The 21,487-nt window shown below is 38.9% G+C and overlaps 1 protein-coding gene across 1 annotated transcript in view; it reads right to left on the bottom strand.

The window, feature by feature from the left end:
• ryr3 (ryanodine receptor 3) overlaps nucleotides 1–21,487 on the bottom strand; it is a gene marked incomplete at its 5' end in the record, with an annotated part of 93,962 nt that overhangs the window by 36,709 nt on the left and 35,766 nt on the right. The window contains 16 exons of the mRNA XM_035679141.1: nucleotides 1,005–1,190; nucleotides 1,982–2,117; nucleotides 2,697–2,800; nucleotides 4,423–4,555; nucleotides 7,422–7,536; nucleotides 7,726–7,999; nucleotides 11,783–11,917; nucleotides 12,319–12,421; nucleotides 15,256–15,456; nucleotides 16,001–16,610; nucleotides 17,508–17,720; nucleotides 18,172–18,398; nucleotides 18,997–19,083; nucleotides 20,040–20,202; nucleotides 21,003–21,163; nucleotides 21,276–21,324. Coding sequence (XP_035535034.1) covers nucleotides 1,005–1,190; nucleotides 1,982–2,117; nucleotides 2,697–2,800; nucleotides 4,423–4,555; nucleotides 7,422–7,536; nucleotides 7,726–7,999; nucleotides 11,783–11,917; nucleotides 12,319–12,421; nucleotides 15,256–15,456; nucleotides 16,001–16,610; nucleotides 17,508–17,720; nucleotides 18,172–18,398; nucleotides 18,997–19,083; nucleotides 20,040–20,202; nucleotides 21,003–21,163; nucleotides 21,276–21,324 — 2,897 coding nt within the window. The remainder of the gene's footprint in view (nucleotides 1–1,004; nucleotides 1,191–1,981; nucleotides 2,118–2,696; nucleotides 2,801–4,422; nucleotides 4,556–7,421; nucleotides 7,537–7,725; nucleotides 8,000–11,782; nucleotides 11,918–12,318; nucleotides 12,422–15,255; nucleotides 15,457–16,000; nucleotides 16,611–17,507; nucleotides 17,721–18,171; nucleotides 18,399–18,996; nucleotides 19,084–20,039; nucleotides 20,203–21,002; nucleotides 21,164–21,275; nucleotides 21,325–21,487) is intronic.

Here is a 21,487-nt window from a genome sequence, read left to right as displayed (position 1 = left end):
TTCAACTCTGGTCTGTGTTGCTGTGCTGTGTGTGTGTGTGTGTGTGTGTGTGTGTGTGCAGGAGCTCAGCCCCGCCTGCAGCGTTGTTTCACTGCTCTGAGGCGAGACAGAGAAGTGTGTAATCTGCACAAAACGATGTACAGATGTGGCAAATAAATTTTCTGCAGAATACAGCTGCAACAAAGCAACAGACACTGCAAGACAGTTTCAAAGGGAGAGAAGAATTCCTTCTAGACAGTTACAAGAACAAAAGAAATTACAGAGAGGCTTTGTTGGGTTATTTTATAGCCTATTTAGTTATTTAGTATAGTCAAATAAAACATTAAGGAACAGCTTGGATGCAGGCTTTTTTTTATTATTGCAATGTAGAAATGTTCACCTGTATTACTAAGGAAAATACAGGTATTGGATCAGGAATAGATATCAGCAGATACTCAATATTACAGGGGGATCGGGGGCAAAACCACTTGATCGGGACATATTGAATCGATATAGAGAATTGTGGAATTTCACTGGTATTGGTTTGACTACTACATTTCTGGTATTGTGACATCCCTAATGAGTAGATGTGCTTTTAATAAGTTTGTTGAACATTTTCTGTGTTAAAACCATATCGGCCAAACCTAAAAATATGAAAGGGGGAACATCATAAAAACAGTGCTGTTTTTGGTAGGAAAACTTTTAGTGAAAGCAATTCAACCACATGATAAACTATCACATTTAAACTGAAAGAAGCAACCTCTTTTTCTTTAAAGTTCCTTTGTGCAGACTTCGATCTCTTGTGTATTAACTAAGAATAACGCTGGTTTAGCAGAGCTCAGAGACAACCTAATTAAATATAACAATTCACCACAGAGACAAAGATAATGAGAGACTTTATCACTAGTGACTGCATTCAAGCCACTTACTGGGTCTTTAGTGTCTCATGGTGATCTAAATGCTGATTCACAGGCTTTTCAACCCTGACTAGAACTAAATAATGTAAGAAACTGCTGAGGATTCCTACCCGGTAGTGACTACAGCAGGGGTCTTTGGCAGGTCCAGGGCAGGATCCTCAGAGATCTTGATGGCCTCCTTCATGGCAGCGAGCAGACCCTGGCCTCCCTCTCCTCTCAGGGCGGGGCCGAAACACTCTGGACGTCTGATCAGCAGCTTCACCACCACGTTGGCGTTTTCCTCCACACTCTCACCTGGTATAGAAATACAGCAGGGCAATGGACAGGATTTGAATGATCCCTAAAAAGGCCAGGTCAGAGTCAGCAAGTCTCCTGGAAGTCGTGATTATTAAGGATTATTTCTTTTTTTTTTATCCAGGGAAAGCTGACTAACACTTCCACTTGGGCTCTTCTCAACTCTTGGGCATTTGACAGTAGTTAGGGGTGGGGAGGGTTAGGGTTGATGGAGGGAGGACAGCTTTGCTTGCTTTCCTGCAAGATTCTGAGATTTTGACTAATCTTGTTTTATTTGTTTACCTGTAACTTCAATAACACACAATAACATCATCCACTATGCCATGCAAACCCAGTGTGTGTATACAGACCAATCACAAAGACAGAGTCACACAGGTAATGTGTCTTCACAATTAAAGTGTCTATATGCAGCATTTTGCAGTGCTAAAATTGTTCCTGTTTTATGCCATAAAGGCCCTGTTTGGTCAGTGGCATTATATGTAAACTGCAATGAATTAACTAGTTTTTGTTAACATAAACATGCTGAATGCATGCGTCAAAACTATTTGCAAGACCTTATTTTGAAAGTATGAAATTCTTTACAACAGAATTTACAGCTTGTGGTTTTCCTTGTCTCATCTTTAGAGTCTTATTGCTGCCATTTACAACACATTGCCACCAGCAGCTGTTGATTAGTGCTGTAACAGTCACATGAAGGAAATGTGATACAAATAAAATATGGACCTGCAGAGCAACATTACTCTAGTAATAGAGTGCCACAAGTCATGAGCTCAGTAGGAAAGTCGACATACCATTGCAGAAGACGACGAACCTCAGGAAGGACAGGTAACGCTCTCCCTCTATGGGGTTCCAGCCGAGGTCTGGGTAACCCTTAGCAACCAGCATGGCACAACTCTGAAGACCACAGCCTGCAAGGTATGTCACCACCTACAGTACACACACATAGACACACACAATTCGATTTCACTCCTGGGTATTATGATAGCACACTCTGTCTTTTTGACTGTCAGTGTCAGTTGCAGTGACAGCTTGAAAGCATTTGCTGAGCTAGCTTATTCAAACAACACAAAATCGTGCTCCATTTTTCACTGAGAAAACTTGGGTGGGTTTTTGATCATGAGGTTTTTATTTCTATCTGACTTACTTTCACCACAAGTGAGCAGTGAGGAGTATTAATAAGAAACCATCCCAGCTGTTAATAATGCAAAGGAATCTGCTGATTGTTTTGCTCTCCAGTGTGTTTCAGAACTTAATTCTAATATGATTATCATCTGAAAATTGTAAAACCTAAAGGATAATACCACTAAGACTAATCTTGCTGTCCCACTACATATGCAAATTGACTAAACGGTTCTTTCAGTGCACTTAACCTATATAAAACTAAAACCTGTATGTGGTTCTCTCATCATTACAGCATGGTAAATTTAATTTGATTTTAACCATTTTACAGTGCTTGAAATAGTATTTAACACCTGCCACAACTGAAGGTGTGCTAAAATAACAAACCTTCTCCAGATCGGGCTCCTCCAGGGCGAGGGCCAGGCCGTTGTTGTCCATCACTGAAGATGCTGCAACATCCAGTGGAGTGGAGCCCCGCATAGCTTCAGAGGCTACACGCACACACACACACACACACACACACACACAGACACACACAATGTGTTACCATCAATGCTAACTTTTTTGTTTCATACCTAAACAACAGGGGGCAGTCTATCTACATGCTGTTCTGATATTCTCTATTCTCTCTCTTGCAGTTCAGAGGAGCACGTAGCATTTAAAGGATAATGAAATCTGTTCAAGTCAACATCTGACCTTTAAAGAAAGCGTTATAACATGTTAATAACATACTGACTTTTTTAAACACTTCAGATATCCATTGGTAAAGGAAAAAAAAATATTTTGTCATATTATCTCCAACAGATTCTCACACATTTACTAAAAGCACTTTGCTTTTTAGAAAATAAGAAAATTACTTTATTGCTATATTACTTATCTGACACTCAGTTAGAGTAGCAAACATGATAAAAAAAAAATTCTGCAACCATGATCAAAATATACTTAATATACAAATGATGTATAGAGCGTAGATGAACTGCTTAATGCTTTTAATGGATATCTGCGTTTCCTATCTACTCTACTGATCATTAGTATTGTAATCAATGCAAAACAGTCACGGAAATACTCTGATGTTGTGCAGATACATTATTCAAGTTAATGAATCCTCTGCAACTCAATGTGCAGAAACACTGCCTGCCTACATAAACACTTACATTCCCACTGGGCACATAATCAGAAAATAATAAATGAATAATTGTGCACACTTGCAGGGGAATTTTGATAAAAAAATATATATCAGTAATTGGTTTATAATTGTAACTATGTCCTTCATGCAGGTTAACTTATTATTTGGGACAATTTCGCCTGAAATGAACAAACATTTACCAACAGAAAACACAAGGCACGTCTCCAAGCAACTTCACATTAACGTATGTGATTTATGAGGACGCAAATATCACGTTTCATGTTAGGCATAACAAACTGGTGGTGTGTTTGCATTCGTCTGTCCTCTCCACACTTTGTGAACCTTTCCTATTTCACAGGCAGGAGCTTTAGTTAACAGCAGCAGCAGCAGCAGCAGCAGCAGCCAGAGCCCAGTGACTCATCAGTCCTGCCCTGCATGCCTAAATAACCCTCGTCCCTCATTTTCCTGCCTTCTTCTCTGCCATTCTTCTCTCTCTATCAGCTGCCTCCCTCTCTGCCCCTCTCCCCCTTAAACTGATACCCTGGCATAATGTGGGCAGTAAGTTTGTGTCACACTTCAATTAGCTGAAGAACTCCTCCAGCAAGTGGCATTATTGGTTCCATTGAAAATTTTGCGTCATTTTGGGAGCAGTAAAAGGCAAAATTTTCAGTTCCTACAGTGTGGTAAATACTCGCAGAAATTAAATATGTCAGGGAAATCTCTCAATATTTTTCTCATCTGCTATAACCTTTAACTTTCTTTCATCATTCATCATCTCATCTTCCCTGTCTGAAAATCTTTCATCATTTTATTCAGTAGTTTCTGCTTATCCTTAATATTTACCACTTTCCATAAATTTTTAAACATCTGTCTTCCTCTCCCAGAATGATATACACTAACAGGAACAGAAATAATTGCTGTAAGGCAACTGTCAATCAATAATAAGAGAGTAGACGGTGTCATTTTATGAAGTCTACCGCTACTTACCCAGCCCCACACTGCTGTTCTCCAGCAGGTAGCTCAGGTGGTCGAACATAGCTTTCTGGTTCTGACGGCTAATACGACAGAAGTAGCACAAGAAACGACAACAGCTGGCCACCATCTTGGGGAAGGCGATCTCCTGTGGATAAAAATGAAATTAATGAATTTGTATTTTTATTTAAAAAGAAGGGGTTGACATGGGCAACATTATACTTACTAACATTATATAGGAAAAGTATTTCAATTACATATGCAATGGGTTATATCTTATAGAAACATATGTTGCACACTCTTGCCAGTATTTTACATATTGATAATAGTGTAATCTTACGGTAAAGGCTCATTTTTACATACAGTTTATTTTATTGGCAATAGGGTTTTGCTGCAGCCATTTCCGTATGAATGCTTTCTTGGCCAACATTTTAAACAAATATTCATTCTAAGCTATGAGTTTGTCTGGGATTTTGCACAAGAATAGTGTGACAAAAGAGCAACTTCTATTCCAGAAGATTGTCATCTTTTTCTTTAGCAATCTCTTAACAATATGACAGAATGAAAGGGCAAGCCCAAAATTATTATAATGGTCAGTCATTTTTTGGGCACACTGCCGCAAGCAATCATCATGTTTTTATATATACTGAATACATTTCAGTAACAGAAAAATCATATTATGTTCTTCCAATAGAACCATCTCCACGTCTTTGAATAGGCAGCCTTAGCCTGGCTTTCACATACATCATTCCAGTTACATTCAGATATCTCCAAGCCTGATTCTTTCTCCGCAGACAGCAGCATAGTTTTTGGAGTTTCGGATGATCAGGTTTTAATGTGAATCCGAGGCTCTTAAATATTCTCCAAAATATACTGTATGACCCAAACTGACGTTGTTAGGCGAGACAAGAAACCATTTTTGAGGACAATACATAACCTTTCCCCAAAAGGCAGTTTCCCCATTTGCAGCAGCTCCGGCGGATTCTTATCTATTTTGATATGTCTGGAGGATTTTGAGCTTTATATGTTTGGCTCTGATAAAAGCTTAAAGTGTAGTCAATAAATAAAATGTATTTTCTGTTCACAACAGAAACAACTGGAAAAATCATTCAGTCTTCAAGCCATTTCGTTATAATGCTGTTACTTCTGTGGGGTCATTCTGAGCATAAATCTAAAAGAAGTAATTTTTGTCCACACTAGAGACGAAAGTAAATTGCCAGAGGAGGTAAATCCTCACCGTACCTCCGGCAAATTACATTCAGTAAATATGTGGAGATATATGTTTATTATCTTCCGTAACTGTTCAACTTTAAATCTTGCTGACATTTCTAAAATGAGATTTATGGTTGTTTTTGACAACTAAACCAAATTTTCCTTTTTTAATTGGTGCCTTGTGAAAGGTTACTCAGTACTAATTCTACATGTGTGGTAATGTGCATGAATAGGAATCAACATTTTATTCAAGGCTGGGTTGAAAAATTAGAAAACCTACTTAAGGTTTTATTTCTTGGTGTATTCACATTATGCCATAACTATATATTAAAGAACTCTTCATTTTGTAAGTAGAAAATCAATTATCAGACTAAATCATGGTTTGATATTATACCACACAATGACTGAACCAACATTTGAGATAATCAAGGAGTAAACCTGATAAAACACTTACTAGCTGTGGTACTGTCGCTTTATATGGCCACAGTTAGTGAAGGACACATATCAAGTGGCAGTGAACTAGTCTGGAATTTATGCCTGACACTGCCTGATCAGACTGCCAGAGTCAGATGTGAAGGCCTGAATGTTTCTCTGAGGTCTTTATGTCTGAGGTTCAATTCATACTTGGCACCAGCCACGGCATTAAATCACAACCATCTCTTCAAGCTTCTGTCAGCACTGCCCAAAAAGGACCGACCGGAGAGGCCTCCCTCTCACCCTTCTCTCGCCTCTGCCCTCCCAGGCCTAGTTTACTCCTATTAGGTATTAGGTTGTTGATCTAGGCTTACCTCACCTACTTAGGGGTTAAATCTGTTTTCCTGGGATCAGTATACAACCTATTAAGCATAGAAAAGCCTCTATCATGGCTTTTTAATGTATTTTCGCTCGCATCTAAAGAATAGTTTCAAAGAGACCGGTTTGTTTGAAATTTATATATTGTTTCCCAATCAGTACTGGACATTCCACCCTGATTTTTCTGGGGGCATCAGATTTTACTAACTTGAGAGGAAGACCCTTTTGAGGGGGCAGGAATTATGGTTGTGGCACAAATTGTAACTAGGTTCCTCCATTCCAAATGCAGGTTAAAGGTGCCTTGTAGAGCTTCTTGTATTCAACCAAAAGTTATGTTTATATTCAATGTTATTCACCAAAATGTATCCTTTAGTCTAATACATGTGATGAATGTATTTCCTTCCTCATAAGACATTTTAAAAGCCAATTTTTTAAAACTTTTATATCATTTACATCCATGTTTACTTGCTAGCAGTCTTCTTCCCTGCATTTGTTTGAACATTGCTGCTTTTCTTGGAGCATTACTGCAACCTGTTGATAGTTTGAAGTTCTTTATTTGTCATGTGCACAACAACCACATTGATGCAGGTGCTGGCGAAGGAATTCTTATTCTCAGGCCAACGTCACCCACGTGGGAGTGAATGAATACACGAAAAAGACAAAATGGGGACCCACTCATTACAAAAAGCTGACCCATCACGTAACTAGAGGTCAAAACTCCACAGGGAAGTTCTTACGAAGGTTTCTTGGTTTCTCAATAAGTTATGAAAAGAGGTAAATAAATGTATGCAATACTTAAAATTCACGGGTTAGGTCAAGGTTACAGAGAAGGCAAACAAACAAAAAAAATCTGCTGATGACAACTGTCAAAAGCTCCAGAACAAGCATGTAAGTGGACCTTGAATTGAGATAGTTTGTGGCACTGAGTTGTACTGACCTCAGCTAATAGAGCTAATAATACAGTCCTATTGAGTCTCAAAATGTCAATAACTGGTCACACGCTGTCGTACCTGCGACTTGTCTCCTCCCAGCACGTTGACCATGACCTCCATGACAGTCTCGTGCATTCCGAGCACTCTCATCAGATTGGGATGTTGATAAAAAACCTTGTTGTTCATAATGTCGCTGGGAACACAAGGAAAGTGATTTGTGAAGGTAATGATACATTAAAACTTTTTGAGGAAATATAAAGCATATCTTAAACACTGTTTGATATTGGAAATGTATCTAAGCAAGTAACAATGGACAATGAGAAACAACTGTATAATAATTATTAGTTTGATGTCAGTGCAATTATTGAGACAAATTTCTTACCCAAGCCCATCAATCATGAGTTTTTCCTCCTCCTTGCCCATGCGGACAGACAGCAAAGACCTAATCTGACCCAGAGATGCCAACAGGTTAATAGCATCCTGCACTGAGGCGGCACTGATGGTATAGGATTTCTTCATGGCCCGGAGCAGCTCTCCGATGCCGTCATACTGTCTCCTTAGCAGGCTGAACATCACCCTGACCAGCTGTGGGTCCTGGATGTGAGACTCCTGAGCCCAGCTGGTTATGGTCTGGGAGATCAGCTCCTTCAGGTTAGCTGGAGAAGTTCACCATGCAGTGAATATTGGTACAAAGGTAGTAAAAAATTCAAACCTTCCTCCAGACACAAAGCAAAACTTTAATTTAAGTATTTTTTTTAACCTGGTTGTTATTTTCCCATGTTTTTGTGTCCAAGTGACTAATGGGGACAACAATTTATGAAATTGGTCCAGTATTGAGCGAGAGGGTTGCAGCCAGCAGACGTGAAACTGGCTGCAACGTAATCCATACGGGCAATTGTGCAGTGTCAATGCACGTCTAATAAAGTGTTTGCTTTTGCCACTGATTGATTAAGCTTGCAATAACTGACTGACAGGGGTAGTAGAAATAAGTTATAAACAATATCATTATATCATCACTGCCTATGCTAATTTGTTGCTTATTTATGCATCCAGCAGTTACAGATGTTACAAACATTATCATTCATTTCACATAAGTCTCTACCAAGTCCAGAGGGAAATCTCTGGCTCTTTAGCTGCTAAAGTAGAGCATTTAGCAGCTAAAGTGCCAGAGATTTCCCTATGTTCTATGTTGACGAGCTAGTTAATATTTTTATGCATTATGACTTTAACTGTTACCTTAGAATAGAATTTCAGAAATACTGACATGGAAAGTTGTTGAATTCAGCCTTTTTTTAAAAATGTAGGTAGATAAAGCAGCTGCATCCTGTCCATGTCAACTGGAACTAATTGGAGACAGCACACAGTACCTCTAGTCAATTGTTCTCTGTACCTCTGCCCTTACACTTTCTTATAATATCGTGGTGTGCAGAAAATGTGCCAAATTTATAACAGGTGTACTGTCGTATAAGCAGAATAAATGCTTTTGGGCTTGCAGTCCTATTGCGTTGATATTTATCGTATACGTCAAGGATCTGTGGCTGGGTTATTTTATCCTATGCATGAATCAAGGGAAAACACAGATACACACCCAAATACACATACATAAGGAAAACCACAGATTTTAGAGGACTATAAAAGGATAACACCTGTGGATATGGAATTACTATGTGGAATAACAGACTCTCTTTCCAAAACCAGCATGTATTTTTTAGAATGCAAAGTCTAGCAACCAGATTATTTTTATATATGAAAACAAAATGCTGAGGCAGGCTCACACTGTATAAGCACCATGTGCTGCATCAGGAATGTAATTTTTACATTTTTAAACAATGGTTTACAGTATTTTAGCTCATTCTTAATAGGAAAACAATATTGTTATATTATTTTATCTCACTGTTTGGTGACACCGCCAACACAAGTCTATGTATGAATTTCATTTCAGTATTTAGTATTATTTTAAATTGTATTGTATTGTATTGTATTGTATAACTGCTTTATTTTTCTTTTGCCTATTGTAGTTTATAAGTTTCAACATACATACTTTATTGGCAATGAATTTGGTTAGGTCTGATATATACTGAAGTTTTGCAGTCTTTTGATTTGGTATATGTGTATTCTGTTAATCTGTTTAGAAGTGAAAAGTAACTGTTTGCATTGTAGGAAAAAATGACGTAATTCATCTGGCACTCTCAGCATTGAGTTTAAAACATCATACAAGCTTTTGCTGCTAGTGGATGATTTGATCAGAAGCCTTAGTGAAGCTTGTTGGCTGTCAGAGGCGCTGTTATTATGTTCATATTTTTACATTTAAGGCATTTACCAAACAATCTGAAATGATGTGTGTAATGTGTGAAAGGTGGAAAAAAGCTTAAATGTATGCATCATCACATGAAGAGCATCTAATAAGGTGCTCAAGAGGTATGTATTTTGACACAGGGTGTCTCAGTTGAGCATGTATACATGTCAAACTGTGATGTTGCATGTACAATATGAGTCTGTAAATCTCAGGCACTCTAAATTGACTCTATTTGTGTTAACTATGCTGTGCTAATTATTTGTATTGCTCCCTTGTCCCCGCCTTAACCCAACGATGCAAAACACACTCATCCTCATAAAATCTCGATAGCACAAACAATATTCACTCATGAGTTGAGCAAACCTTGGCTCTAAATGTTTGGATTCAAAGATAACGATTGATTTTTTTTAAACAAAATGCAGTTACTAAAATATCTACTACTCTCAACTTGTTTCTTCCTGCAGTAAATTGACTTATAAAAGGTTGGGCTATAATTAACTATTGTTTGTCCTTCAAACATTTCACCCCAGAGGGGAGTACCTTCGAGGAAAATGCCTGAAATTGTTTCCAAGGACTGTTGAGAAATAGTTGTGGGCTGTGTTCCCCAGGCACCTCAAAAAGGTTTTTCATTAAACAGGAATAATGTGGCTCTACCTCATGCATTTCATGCAGATTCACAGTAGAGCACAAAATACAATATAAATATATAGAGATGAACTGTAACTCTTACGGTAAAAGTAGTGTAAAAGGGGGTAAAGTCTGGGTGATACTTTGTACCTTATTTTAAGGTTTCATCCAACTTTAATCTTACAGACAAGCAACAATAAAATGACTACAGAGAAACTCAGTGACCTGTAGTGATAAATGTAGAAGCTGTAGCCAAACACTGCACATCTCCAAATGATAACATCATTATTCCAAAGCTATCGCTGAACTTTGAGTGTTTAAGTCAAACAGCCCAACATCTGTAGCAAACAAAGGGGCTGTTTCAAGCAGAATCCTAATGAGAGACGAGACAGATACAAAGAGAGAGAGGAAGCCAGCTGCCCTGAAGGTGAATGTCTCACAGATTCACATCTGCTCTGCATCCTCTTAAACAGTAGATCACATGGGAGTCATTAAAAACACAAAAAACTACCTTGTCTGCAAGCTAATCTGCAAATGACCACAAACAGTCAGCATGGTGTCATTTATAAAAAAATTTCTGAAACGATTTTAAACTAATTAGTACAATCTTTATACGTCAAGATGTATTCACAGTGTATTTGAAGTAGATGTGGAATGATAATAGCTTTTATGTAATGGTATAAATGAAATCCACTATTTTATCTTGCAACAGTGTACTTCCACAACCCACAAAGCTTCATCTTGTTAACTGTATTGAGATTATCCTGGTTCTTTTTCTAGATTAAGGAATGAGTCATAATGAGTCTGTTTTAGATAGAAATTATCAACTTTTTTTTCTTTTTCGTAATACTGAATGATGAAATTTAATTTTTAATTTAATTTAAAAGCCTTCCAAAAAGTGCACTGACTGATTCTGTGTGCTTTGAATATACAATAAAATACATAATACTAAATGTACAGATTAGACATGAGTATAACATTTACATGTTTAAAACATGACAAGATAATAGACTGGAAGAGGAGCAGCTTGTTTCCTCACCCATCATTTAACACGCCTATTTCAATACAATCTTAATATGATGTAGAAAAGGTAGTGCAGGTCTATCAAAATCATCTTCAATCACATCATCTGTCCACTTATGAAGCTTTTCAATAATGCAGGCTAGGTGTGGGAGGCTGAAGTAAGGCATTAAAATTTATAGCAGGGAGTCTTGCAGTGGCTGTCCATTAGTCTTCTATTATTTGAAACAGAACATAACCATGCTTTAAGCAATGGGCAGCAGAGAAGAATATTGAAAGCACTGACCCCAGGTTGAAGCAAAGAAATTGTTATACTAGTAGCCGGGCAGTGTCTTATGTTCTGTATCATTTATGATTGATAAATCTCTACCTATTCGCCATTTCGTTTTTTTCAATGAATTAAAGTTAATCTGTTTCTGCATCTGATCTGTTTTTTTTTTTAAGAATCAATGAGATTATTAGTGCTTTTTCCTTTTTGCTGTTTAAAGTTACTTACTGGGGGCAGCCTGTTCCTTCTCTGTGGGTTCCTCCTCTGTCTTCTGAGGAGGACCTTTGATTTTGTAGAGTAAAGCAAGGAGACGGCCTTTTATCGAAGTGTCTTGCTCTTCCTCTTCCTCCTCCACGGGAATTCCTGCAAGGGGAAACACCTTTCCGACACTCAGAATTTCAACATTTTGCATCAAGTGCTTATATGTGCACCGTGGTACTCTCCTTCAAGTTCAACTAATGTTTAAAAGGGCTTTGATGTAAGTATCGGTTAAGGACACAAATATTTCTGGCTTTGGTATTAATTCTGATATCAGATCAGGCCAAAGGTCAATGACTGGTAGCCTCCGTTTCACAAGTGACCATATGGACGAGTGCTTGTGATTTTACAATCACACCCCAACAACCACTGCTTTGTTTTATTTAGTCAAAGGTCAAGAATAATCTATTTGTATAAAAAATACCTTCACCAAGCCTGAAGTTGAACATCTATGATGCAAAATCAACAATATGTGTAAAAGAACTGAGAGAGAAGTTGGACTCTACCACAGTGCAGTCGCAATTCTTCATGGAAGTAGTTGAGTTCTTCCTGGATCTCCTCAGGACAGGGGCAGTCCTCCCCTGCACTGAAATTCAACAGGATGTTAATCTGCAGGAAACAGACAAATAGAACAATAAGGTTAGAAGAGCAGAGAGTGGGGAAGGGAATATAAAAAAATGTTTTAGAGAGTAGGAGGGATGAGGAAAAGGCGAGACAAATAAGCAAATAAGCACACAGGGGAAAGAAGAATGTGAAAGAATGAATAAAAAGAGGATTGGCATACAGAGAGGATAGCACCATTATTATTCTGAGTCACATTCAACAGCAGAATTACTCATTTAGTCTCTTGCAGTGAGTGCTCACATGGGCTTCTCGATAGTATTTGTCTGATCAATGCAGAGAAATAGTCTAGAGCATTTTACATCCAGTTAAGTGATGATTGTGAAAAATTAAAACATATAAAGTATTTTTTGCTTAGACAACTTAGAAATTGCTTTAATGATGAATTACCCTAAATAGTTATAAATCCGCTGTGCTTGCTGTATGTCACAAGCTAACTATAAAACAAACTAAATATACATGAGATGCTTCCTCGGGCAGAGCAAATGCAGAGTCCAGTTTAGGCGATTCTGATGTCTATTTTTGGCAGGGCTTTTTAATAAACCATGGGAGGAACAGACAGCAATCTTGGATCCTGCTGCTGACCACTACACTACTCATTTCTCAGGGATCAGAGTGTAGCTGTAAGGCTGTGCTTATTTACATGGCTTTTGCAGCACAGAGGAAGTGCATTTAAGCATTCTGAAAAGAGAAAGCTTTGCAGTCGTGCAGATCTAAACTTTTGGCTCACTGCTGTCTTATATGCAAGAACTCAACTGATCTGAACACAAACATATAAGAAAACGACTGAAAGGATTTTCTGTCTACTGGGCAGGAAGAATAATGTTGTACCTCTCTCTGCCTCTCTACTTTGGCTCTGAGACACACTGAAAGAGAAACTGATGTTAAATGGAGCCTCATTAGGGACAAGGATCTGAGCCCCTGGCACGTCGGTGTGCTGACGCAGTTATTACACACTGAGCTGAAAGACACTGAAAGCATGTGATGTAAGGACAGCACAACCGAGATCCATTAACATGCTTTAGTTTGTGTTACAGTGAGCCACTAAGCAGCATGATCGAATACTAAATCACAGGGTCTCAAAAAATGCTTTAACTGCTATTATCTACACTTTTTATATTTTAAACCATAAACACAGAGTTTTTAAAAGGTGATCAGAGGAATCCATTTATTTTGAAAATCTTAACACTTAAATTATAACATGAATGCGAGTTGGTCCAACCATTCCCATATCTCTAGTATTTACAGTACATACACGTGACTATAGCTGCACGATATCCACCAATATTAGCTTATTCATCACAATAATGAGTCAATCCCAATTTTTGGTCCTAATGAAGAGTAGCCGTTACCAGAGTAACAAATGTGGACCCAAATAAACAATAACAGTTACACAGTCTGCCCCCAGACTGACCATTGCTCTGATGGCAATGAAACCTGAGTCTGACCTCTCAAAAGTTAAAAAGGCCGATTGCTTCAACATGTGTTGTGAGAGCAAATAAACCCTCAGGAGGGTATTTTGGTCTGAAAGGTTCAGATAGCACAGACTGCTCTGTCTGCTGGTTTGATTTAAGTTTCCTAGTAGCATCTATGCTCTGTTCAAATAGGTGTTTTTATAAATTTAGCAGATTTGACTTTTCGTTTTTTATACTTGTTTGAGCTTTATTATTCTGTTTTTCTGAACAACCTGCACTGAACCTTGCAAACAATCTCAAGGCTAACCTACAAGTTAGTGGATTGAGGCGGTTTCTAAAGTTCACAATGCATCCTGAGCTATGAACTTACTAAGAAGTTGAATACAGTATAATGTAAATTCTCCCTTTGGGACTAATAATAATTTTCTGCTCGTAAATGCCAACCATTTAACTTTCAGTGCACAGACTCACTTCAACTTCAATTTAGCCTCACATATGGCCCAATTTACCCATTGGGAATACCAGCTGAAAATACAGATAGGAAACATTCGATAGCTAAAAGGCTCTCAGAGAACTCCAAAAGCCAGCGCTCCAGTCTCTGCATCAGACTTTGTTCCAGTCAAGTCATTAATTTTTTTGCACCCCAAGGCTCAATTGATCATTCTGTGGTTTTGTTCCAATATAATACCTTAAACAACCTTGAACATAAATTACATCTCAAACAGGATGTAAACAATTTCTCATTCGCTGTTTGGTCCATTGCAGCAGAGACCTGCACCAGTATGGGTAAAACTAAACGCGTGCGGGCAGCTGGTTAGAATCAAAATGTGTTTTTTTTTTTGTAAAGAAATTAGAAAATGAAAATGACTGTGTAGTCTTTAACGTTTACATCAGTTAAATATCAGCCACCAAGATTTTCTTTTATTGTGAAAGCTGCAAGCTTGCACATCCTCTGAGGAAACTGCAGTTGCAGCAGGAGCACAGGTGCAGCGCAAGTTAACAGAAACTTTTCCTATAACACAACTCTCAGACCACCAAACCGCTGTAAAGTTTGTACGCCGAGACATATCAACCTGTGTGTAGAGAGTGATTCAGCGAACTGACAGTGCTTAATTGACATCAGTGCCCTGCTGATTGTTTGGACGCAGCAGCAGCAGCATTGTGAGTAGCAACAGTTGGTGACTTTCTACATGTAACATTTATAATTGTACAAGTTAAAATATGACTGTGTGTGTAGCATGCACCACGGGTCGGATCGCAGGTCTTATATTAAAGGGTCGGGTCGGGATTTGACTTGGGGATAATTGCGGGTAACAGGTTGGTTCTGGTTCTGAGCTCTGCGGGTGCGGGAGGATGCAGGTTTGCAAAACTGGACCCATGCAGGACTCATGCATTGTAGTATTGTACCTGCTCATGTGGGGGTGAACGGAACTCTTTAGTCTTCTTGGCAGTGACGGCGGCGGACATGTTGAGCGCCAGCATCAGCTCATTGTAGCGGAACTTCTGGTTGAACTGCAGCTTGGACACAAAGCTGTCTGAGAAGGAGACGATGGCTTCGATGCGGTGCTTCAGCTCACAGTCACAGAAGTAGTGCAGCAACTCACACATCTAAAAAGAATGAAGAATCCCATTCAAAGATATTAATTTAACAGGAATGACAATCAAGTGTGCATTTAGAGGTAAAGGTTTCTCTTTCTGTCTGTGTCTGTATTGTTTGATGTGGTTTTTGACTAAGATAATTTTTATATCAACTGATTGAATGTGTTTTGTTACTTAAACAGAGAGAAACCTAAGATATAATTGCCATTTCCAAGAGATGATCTGCCTCCATCACCATAATGCAAAGATTAAAGCTGTGTTTGAGTGTGAACAGTATTCTGGACTTTTTGTCATTGACAGGAACATTGGTATTCAACCACTGCCTTCTTTAGCACACATGCAGTCACTTCTCAGTAAGAGATAAATCACAAAAGCTCAGTATCGCTGTCAAATGAGAAATTAGTGTATCAAATCAGATAAAGGCAAATAAGATGGGCAAAATTAAAATTTAATTAAAACCTTGGCATATAAATTGATGGACTTTTTTTGAGTATTTGCAATCTCACATTCAAACTTGAAATGTATGAGCATGTTTTATAATCATTTTCATCACCTGTTGTTTGACAGACTCGGGCAGTGACTTCTCCAGGAGACCTTTGACGGGCGGTTTACTCTCCTTTGTCTCCTCCTCTCCCGCCTCCACGGCCTTCTCCTCGTTCTTGCTCACCTCCTCCTTCTCCCCTGCCACAGCCACTTCATGCCCCTTGACCTCCTCACCCTCCTTGGCCTCTCCAAACACGTTGGGATCAATCAGGAGGAGAATCAGTCTCACCTCATCACTGGTTAGGACTCCCATGATCAACAGTGTTCCAATCAGCTTCAGAATGGGGACGAACTGGTACTCTACACTGCCGCCTACCGGATCTCGGATGTGTAAGCCTCCGCCCTGCACGGCCTCAGAGAGCATGCTGATGGCTTTCTCTTTCAGGATGCCCAGAGGGATCTGGGGGCTGTATAGGTACTGTTGGCGCTTTGTGCTGATGATGCCAACGGGGGAGAAGTTGACCCGAGGTGTGAGGGAGGTGCTCAGGCCCACACCAGGCAGCGAGTGCCGCTTGGACTCGTCGGGGAACAGCTTGATGGAGCGAGTCTCCTCCGTCACAGGGATAATGAACTCGTTGTTCATCATTAGGCGAGCCTCTTTTGCTGTCTCAAGATGGATGCTGGCAATGAGGAGAAGAATCAGTTCAATCATTGCACACCTAGTGGCACTGGCCATTACGCTTATCAGGAAATAACCATTCAGAATTCTGGGTCTAGGTTTAAAAATATCTTTCCCAAGTTGTATAAATGTGAAACTGGTAAAGATTTCTACAGCCCTACAGCACAAAATTACCATAATATATCTGTTGGAGGTGACAGGGTTATTGATCAATAACAATGACTCAGCAATTACCTGACTAGATGCTGAGACTCTTTGTTGCTCATAGTCACAGTTTAAAAAACAAAACTCCCCACCCACTGATGTGTTAACACCATCCACATAAAATTGCATTTTCAGTGATAACAGAGGTAAGCATGATGTCTTGAAAGTAGCAGGTTGACATTATTATTCCATGACTTATCCCAATCCTCTGTCTGTGTGGTTGAGAATTTATTGAATTTATTGACTGAAAAAAGAGATTGAATTACACTGGATTGTGTGCAGGCAATACAAATACGTCACAGAGCTATCATTAAGATTTATCATGACAAATTTACTTTGTGGTCTTGTGTGCTGCTCCATCACTTTAACAGTTAATGGTGCTGGAGGTGAAGTTGTGATAAGTTATCATTCTATCATTGATGAGTACAAATATTGCTTTTTTTCTTTTCTGTGCATGAAAGTTGAGGTTGTTAACTTTTAACACTATTGTAGACTTTCATTTAGTATCACTGACAGCAGCATTTATTATATTTCTCAAAACCATTTCTATCTCAAATACAGACAAAAAAATCCAATTTGTCAATTTGCAAAACTGCAGGAAGGAAAAGATGAAAAATAAAGAAAAAACTATGAAAAACAAGATAAGCAATTACAATTTTAAGTTCATATCTGATTATGTTACATTTAAACCAACCTGATGAGGACATTGTAGAAGCCCTCTCTCAGCATGCCAGACAGATACTGGTTGTCGATGGTGTAGAGGAGCTGTGATTGGTCCAAGTGGCTGCAGAGGGCATGGGCAACGCGGGTGTTTCCCAGTGCACAGAGGGCACAGTACAGCTTCAGTGTGTGGTAGTGGAACTTTCTCAGGTCTTCATGCTCAGATAACTCCAGGATGTCCAGACATCTAGAAAAGAATAGTGTAATCGAGAACCATGGGGTCATTTACTGTTGAACAATATATACAAGGTGGCAAACTAGACAATCATTTTTTACCAATTGAACTACTCACCAAAAGAGACAAAGATTGAATTTGACAATACTTGCACCAACAACCCCAATTTGTGTGAGGGAGAGACTATTAATCATCTCAACTAGGATGTTACATTGTGTGATTACAATGTACTCAATTAACTACTTTTCAATAGTAATGCACATTAGATGTCATAATCACTTGCTCAAAGGATTAAAACAGCAATAAAGCACCTGGCATGGCTCTCGTATGACTGAGCTGACTGTTTGTGTTTCTAGACGATGAAAACACAACATAACATTGTGGGATTGAACCAGTCACATACTGCATCTGAAGGTGTTAACAGTGTATGTTCTAAGTCTACATCACATCACATGTTGCAGACCTGTTCTCCTCAGGTATATGTACTGCCATCATCTGCAACGGTTCCAGACACTGGACCACCCAGCCGTGTCTCTCGCTGACCCGGGCAGTCTCCACGTTGAGGAAGGTGTTTGGCATCCGGCTCCACAGCACGGCCACAATGGTCTGCACATCCAGTCGTGGCGGGCACTGCGGCACCGGGTTCCTGTGCTCACTCTTAAATATGGCAGATGAGAGTGGCATTGCATCCTGGGAGCACAGGGAGAGGATGGGAAGTAATGTGAAAGAGGAAAGATAATTTTTGTTGAAGGACAACAATTCTAACAATTATATGTGTTGTGTGCTTTTGGTTTAAATATTACACTTTCTTGAATAAACATTTAGATTCTAAAAACATTTATCGGTTATTTAAATATGTGTTGCCTGAGGGGTCCTTAAGCAAAATAAAGTTTAACTTAATTTATATTTTCATCCGTAATTATTATCCTTAGATCATCCCAAGTAGTGTGTATATATAAAAACATAATGTATTTACTTTTAGTTTAATTCTAACTGCAACTAGTTAAGGTGCAGACATAAGAGCTTAATACTTATTTAATGACAGAAGACAACCTCCAATATGGATCACAGAGATATAATATGGGTCTGTTGACCAGTGTGCAATTATTTAAGAGCAAGTGAAACCTCATGCATAATTGTTTTAAATACACTGTATGATGGGGATAATGTAAATGAGGTTAGATGTACCATGGTACTAGTTAATGAGAGATAAATACAATACCAATATTTACCATTACACACCGTATATTGTTCATTGCATATTGTTATTATTTGAAAGGAGACAAACCTTGATCTTGACAAATTCCAACTGGAAGAGGTTTGCACTGGTAGGGCGTACAAACACAGCTGGGAACAGCTTGGTATTTGGTTCAACCTGAAAATAAACAAAGCTCAGTCATCGACATAGACAGGATAGGCACTATAATGCACCAAAATAATACAAAAGTGCTGAAAATCTGCATAATGGAGATTCACTCAAAACCGTCGGTAATTCTTATTGTGCTCTTCTAGTGTCTGTTCTGGTGGCAATTTCAGCAAATGTCAGAGGGCTTTTAACCTCTAAACCCAGATTAGCTGGTGTTTTAAATCAGAGTTCAATACATATCGGTTGGCATATTGATGACAGCCATCAGAGACAAAAGACAAATACAAAGAGAGGAAAAGCAACCACAGCTCTGAAGCTGTAATGGGATAGGAAGCTTTTCATCAAGTTAAAAGCCCCTTGATTCCCTCAGAAGGCTTCTCCTTTCAAAAATGCCAATTCACGACTAACTCAAGGAGTGGGAAGAAAAAAAAAAGAAAAACGGGAGACAGTAACAGAGATAAAGATGAGAAACAAGACTTGGGTGATAAAAGCTTCTCACAGAATCATTTTGATGGCTAGTCAGGTATTCAATATGATGCATTAAAAACCTGAGATCAGCGAGGCGAGGCGAGGATTACTGAGCAGATGTCTGCCTTTGTTAAGACTACGCTATTGAAAACGGATGAGAATTCAGCTGTATAATTTCCTAACTGCCCTTCTGCAGGTCTAATTTACTGCAGTGCAAATTTGTTTACGTTACCGGAAGGAAAGCTAGAAGGGAAGATCTTTTGAGTGTGTGCAGGCAATACAAATATGTCTGAGTGCCATTATACCACAGATGTATTACGACAAAAAAGTTTTCAATCACTGAATGTAATGGTTATGAAGCTGAGTAGTAACCCAAAATACTGTATATTTACCACAGGAGAAAAAATAACGACATACACATGCTGAATTTTATGAGGCAGCCTGTCCTTGTAAGTTAGTCCTCTGCGCCCCACTACTGTGCTATTATTCTTATTTACCTGATATGTTGTGGACAGCTCCTTGCCGTTGGCAGTGAAAGAGACGAGGCCAGTGGCCAGGTCGATCAGACAGCCGATCTCCAGGTCAGAGTTGGAGCGGCTGGAGGTAGATGGGCCGACTGCATCTGCTCCGCACACCATGTAACAGTTACTCCTTTGGACACTGTGGCAACAAAAGCAGAAAATGAGCTTGTCATGCATAACTCCACATGAATGTAAACACCTACTTTTTAAAATGTGAAAATGTTTTATTTGCCCTTCTAATGTCAAGAAATACTGCAAATCAGATCTGGTATGAGCATCTCACCTAATGTGCAATGTAAAGTAATTTAGAAGTGTGTGAGGATGCTCTTTTACTTTAAGGAATTCTAATAAAATCTAAGTTGTTGACAACAATTATGTCACAACATAAGAAAAGATGTCATTAACCTAAACTAACTTTTAAAACTGTATTTGTCGTTTTAGCTGGCAATGTTTGTTTTTTTTCTTTGACAGTAATTTGCTAATTGGACAGAGCTGTAACATACCAAATGTAGAAGTTAATTTCCAAAATACTTTCCTTGCAATAGTTTTGGGGTTTGTAGTATAGTATCTCATTCTCATCGATTCATGTTTCAGCTTCTTACATTCTCTTGCAACACCCAACTCTACCCTATTATAATGGATCAACTAAATGAATTTCACTTTGTACTTTAGCATACATACATAATGTGTGGTAGTGGTAAATTAAAAAGTGATACAAGGGAATAGAAAAGGTATTGTAAGGAAACTACATTTATCACAAGAAAATACTTTTCTCATAGTGTCCTTAGGGGCTCTGTATAGGACAGGATTCACACTGTGGCCCAGCCAGATTTCCTCGGAGAACCCAGCAGATCTGCTGACTCTCCCTGTCTATATTACACCTATCTATGTTTCATGATATTCTATAAACTCTGGATATTAAAAAAGCAGGGAACTCGCCTCTCATGGACCCGGCCCCTCTCATCCCCCAGGGTGACGGTGACTGTTTGCGTCTTGCTGAGGCTGAAGTTCTTGCTATGGTAATGATAGTCCGGTGAGACCCAGCCCACCCACACTGACGCAGGGTCCTGTCCAGCGAACACTCTCACTGAGTGGTAATACTGCCATAAAATATACACAGCACAATTGGTTACACTTAGTGAGTACAGAGCTGAGAGCATTACAATATTTTTCAGATTCCGAGTGTATCTTTGAGAATTTGGGTTGATTTACAGTTGTGATGCTTCCATAGTCAACAGTTCCATCTTCTTTTGGAGGATGGCTGCAGAGACAAAAACACAGCAGCAGGTTATAAGAGCAACAGAGGGATCTTGGAAAAACTCATCTTTCTTTTTTTTTGTATTGCAGTTGCCAAGCACAGTTCAAAAAGACAATTCCACTCCTGCTCCTTCATAATTATATTTTTCATTTTCATCATAACAGTG

The sequence above is a fragment of the Morone saxatilis genome, unplaced genomic scaffold (assembly GCF_004916995.1).
Source record: "Morone saxatilis isolate NCDOM2014 unplaced genomic scaffold, NCSU_SB_2.0 Contig7, whole genome shotgun sequence".
Classification (NCBI taxonomy): Eukaryota; Metazoa; Chordata; class Actinopteri; family Moronidae; genus Morone; species Morone saxatilis.
The sequence above is the reverse complement of the archived record's forward strand: the minus strand, read 5'-3'. Positions and strand labels throughout refer to the sequence as shown.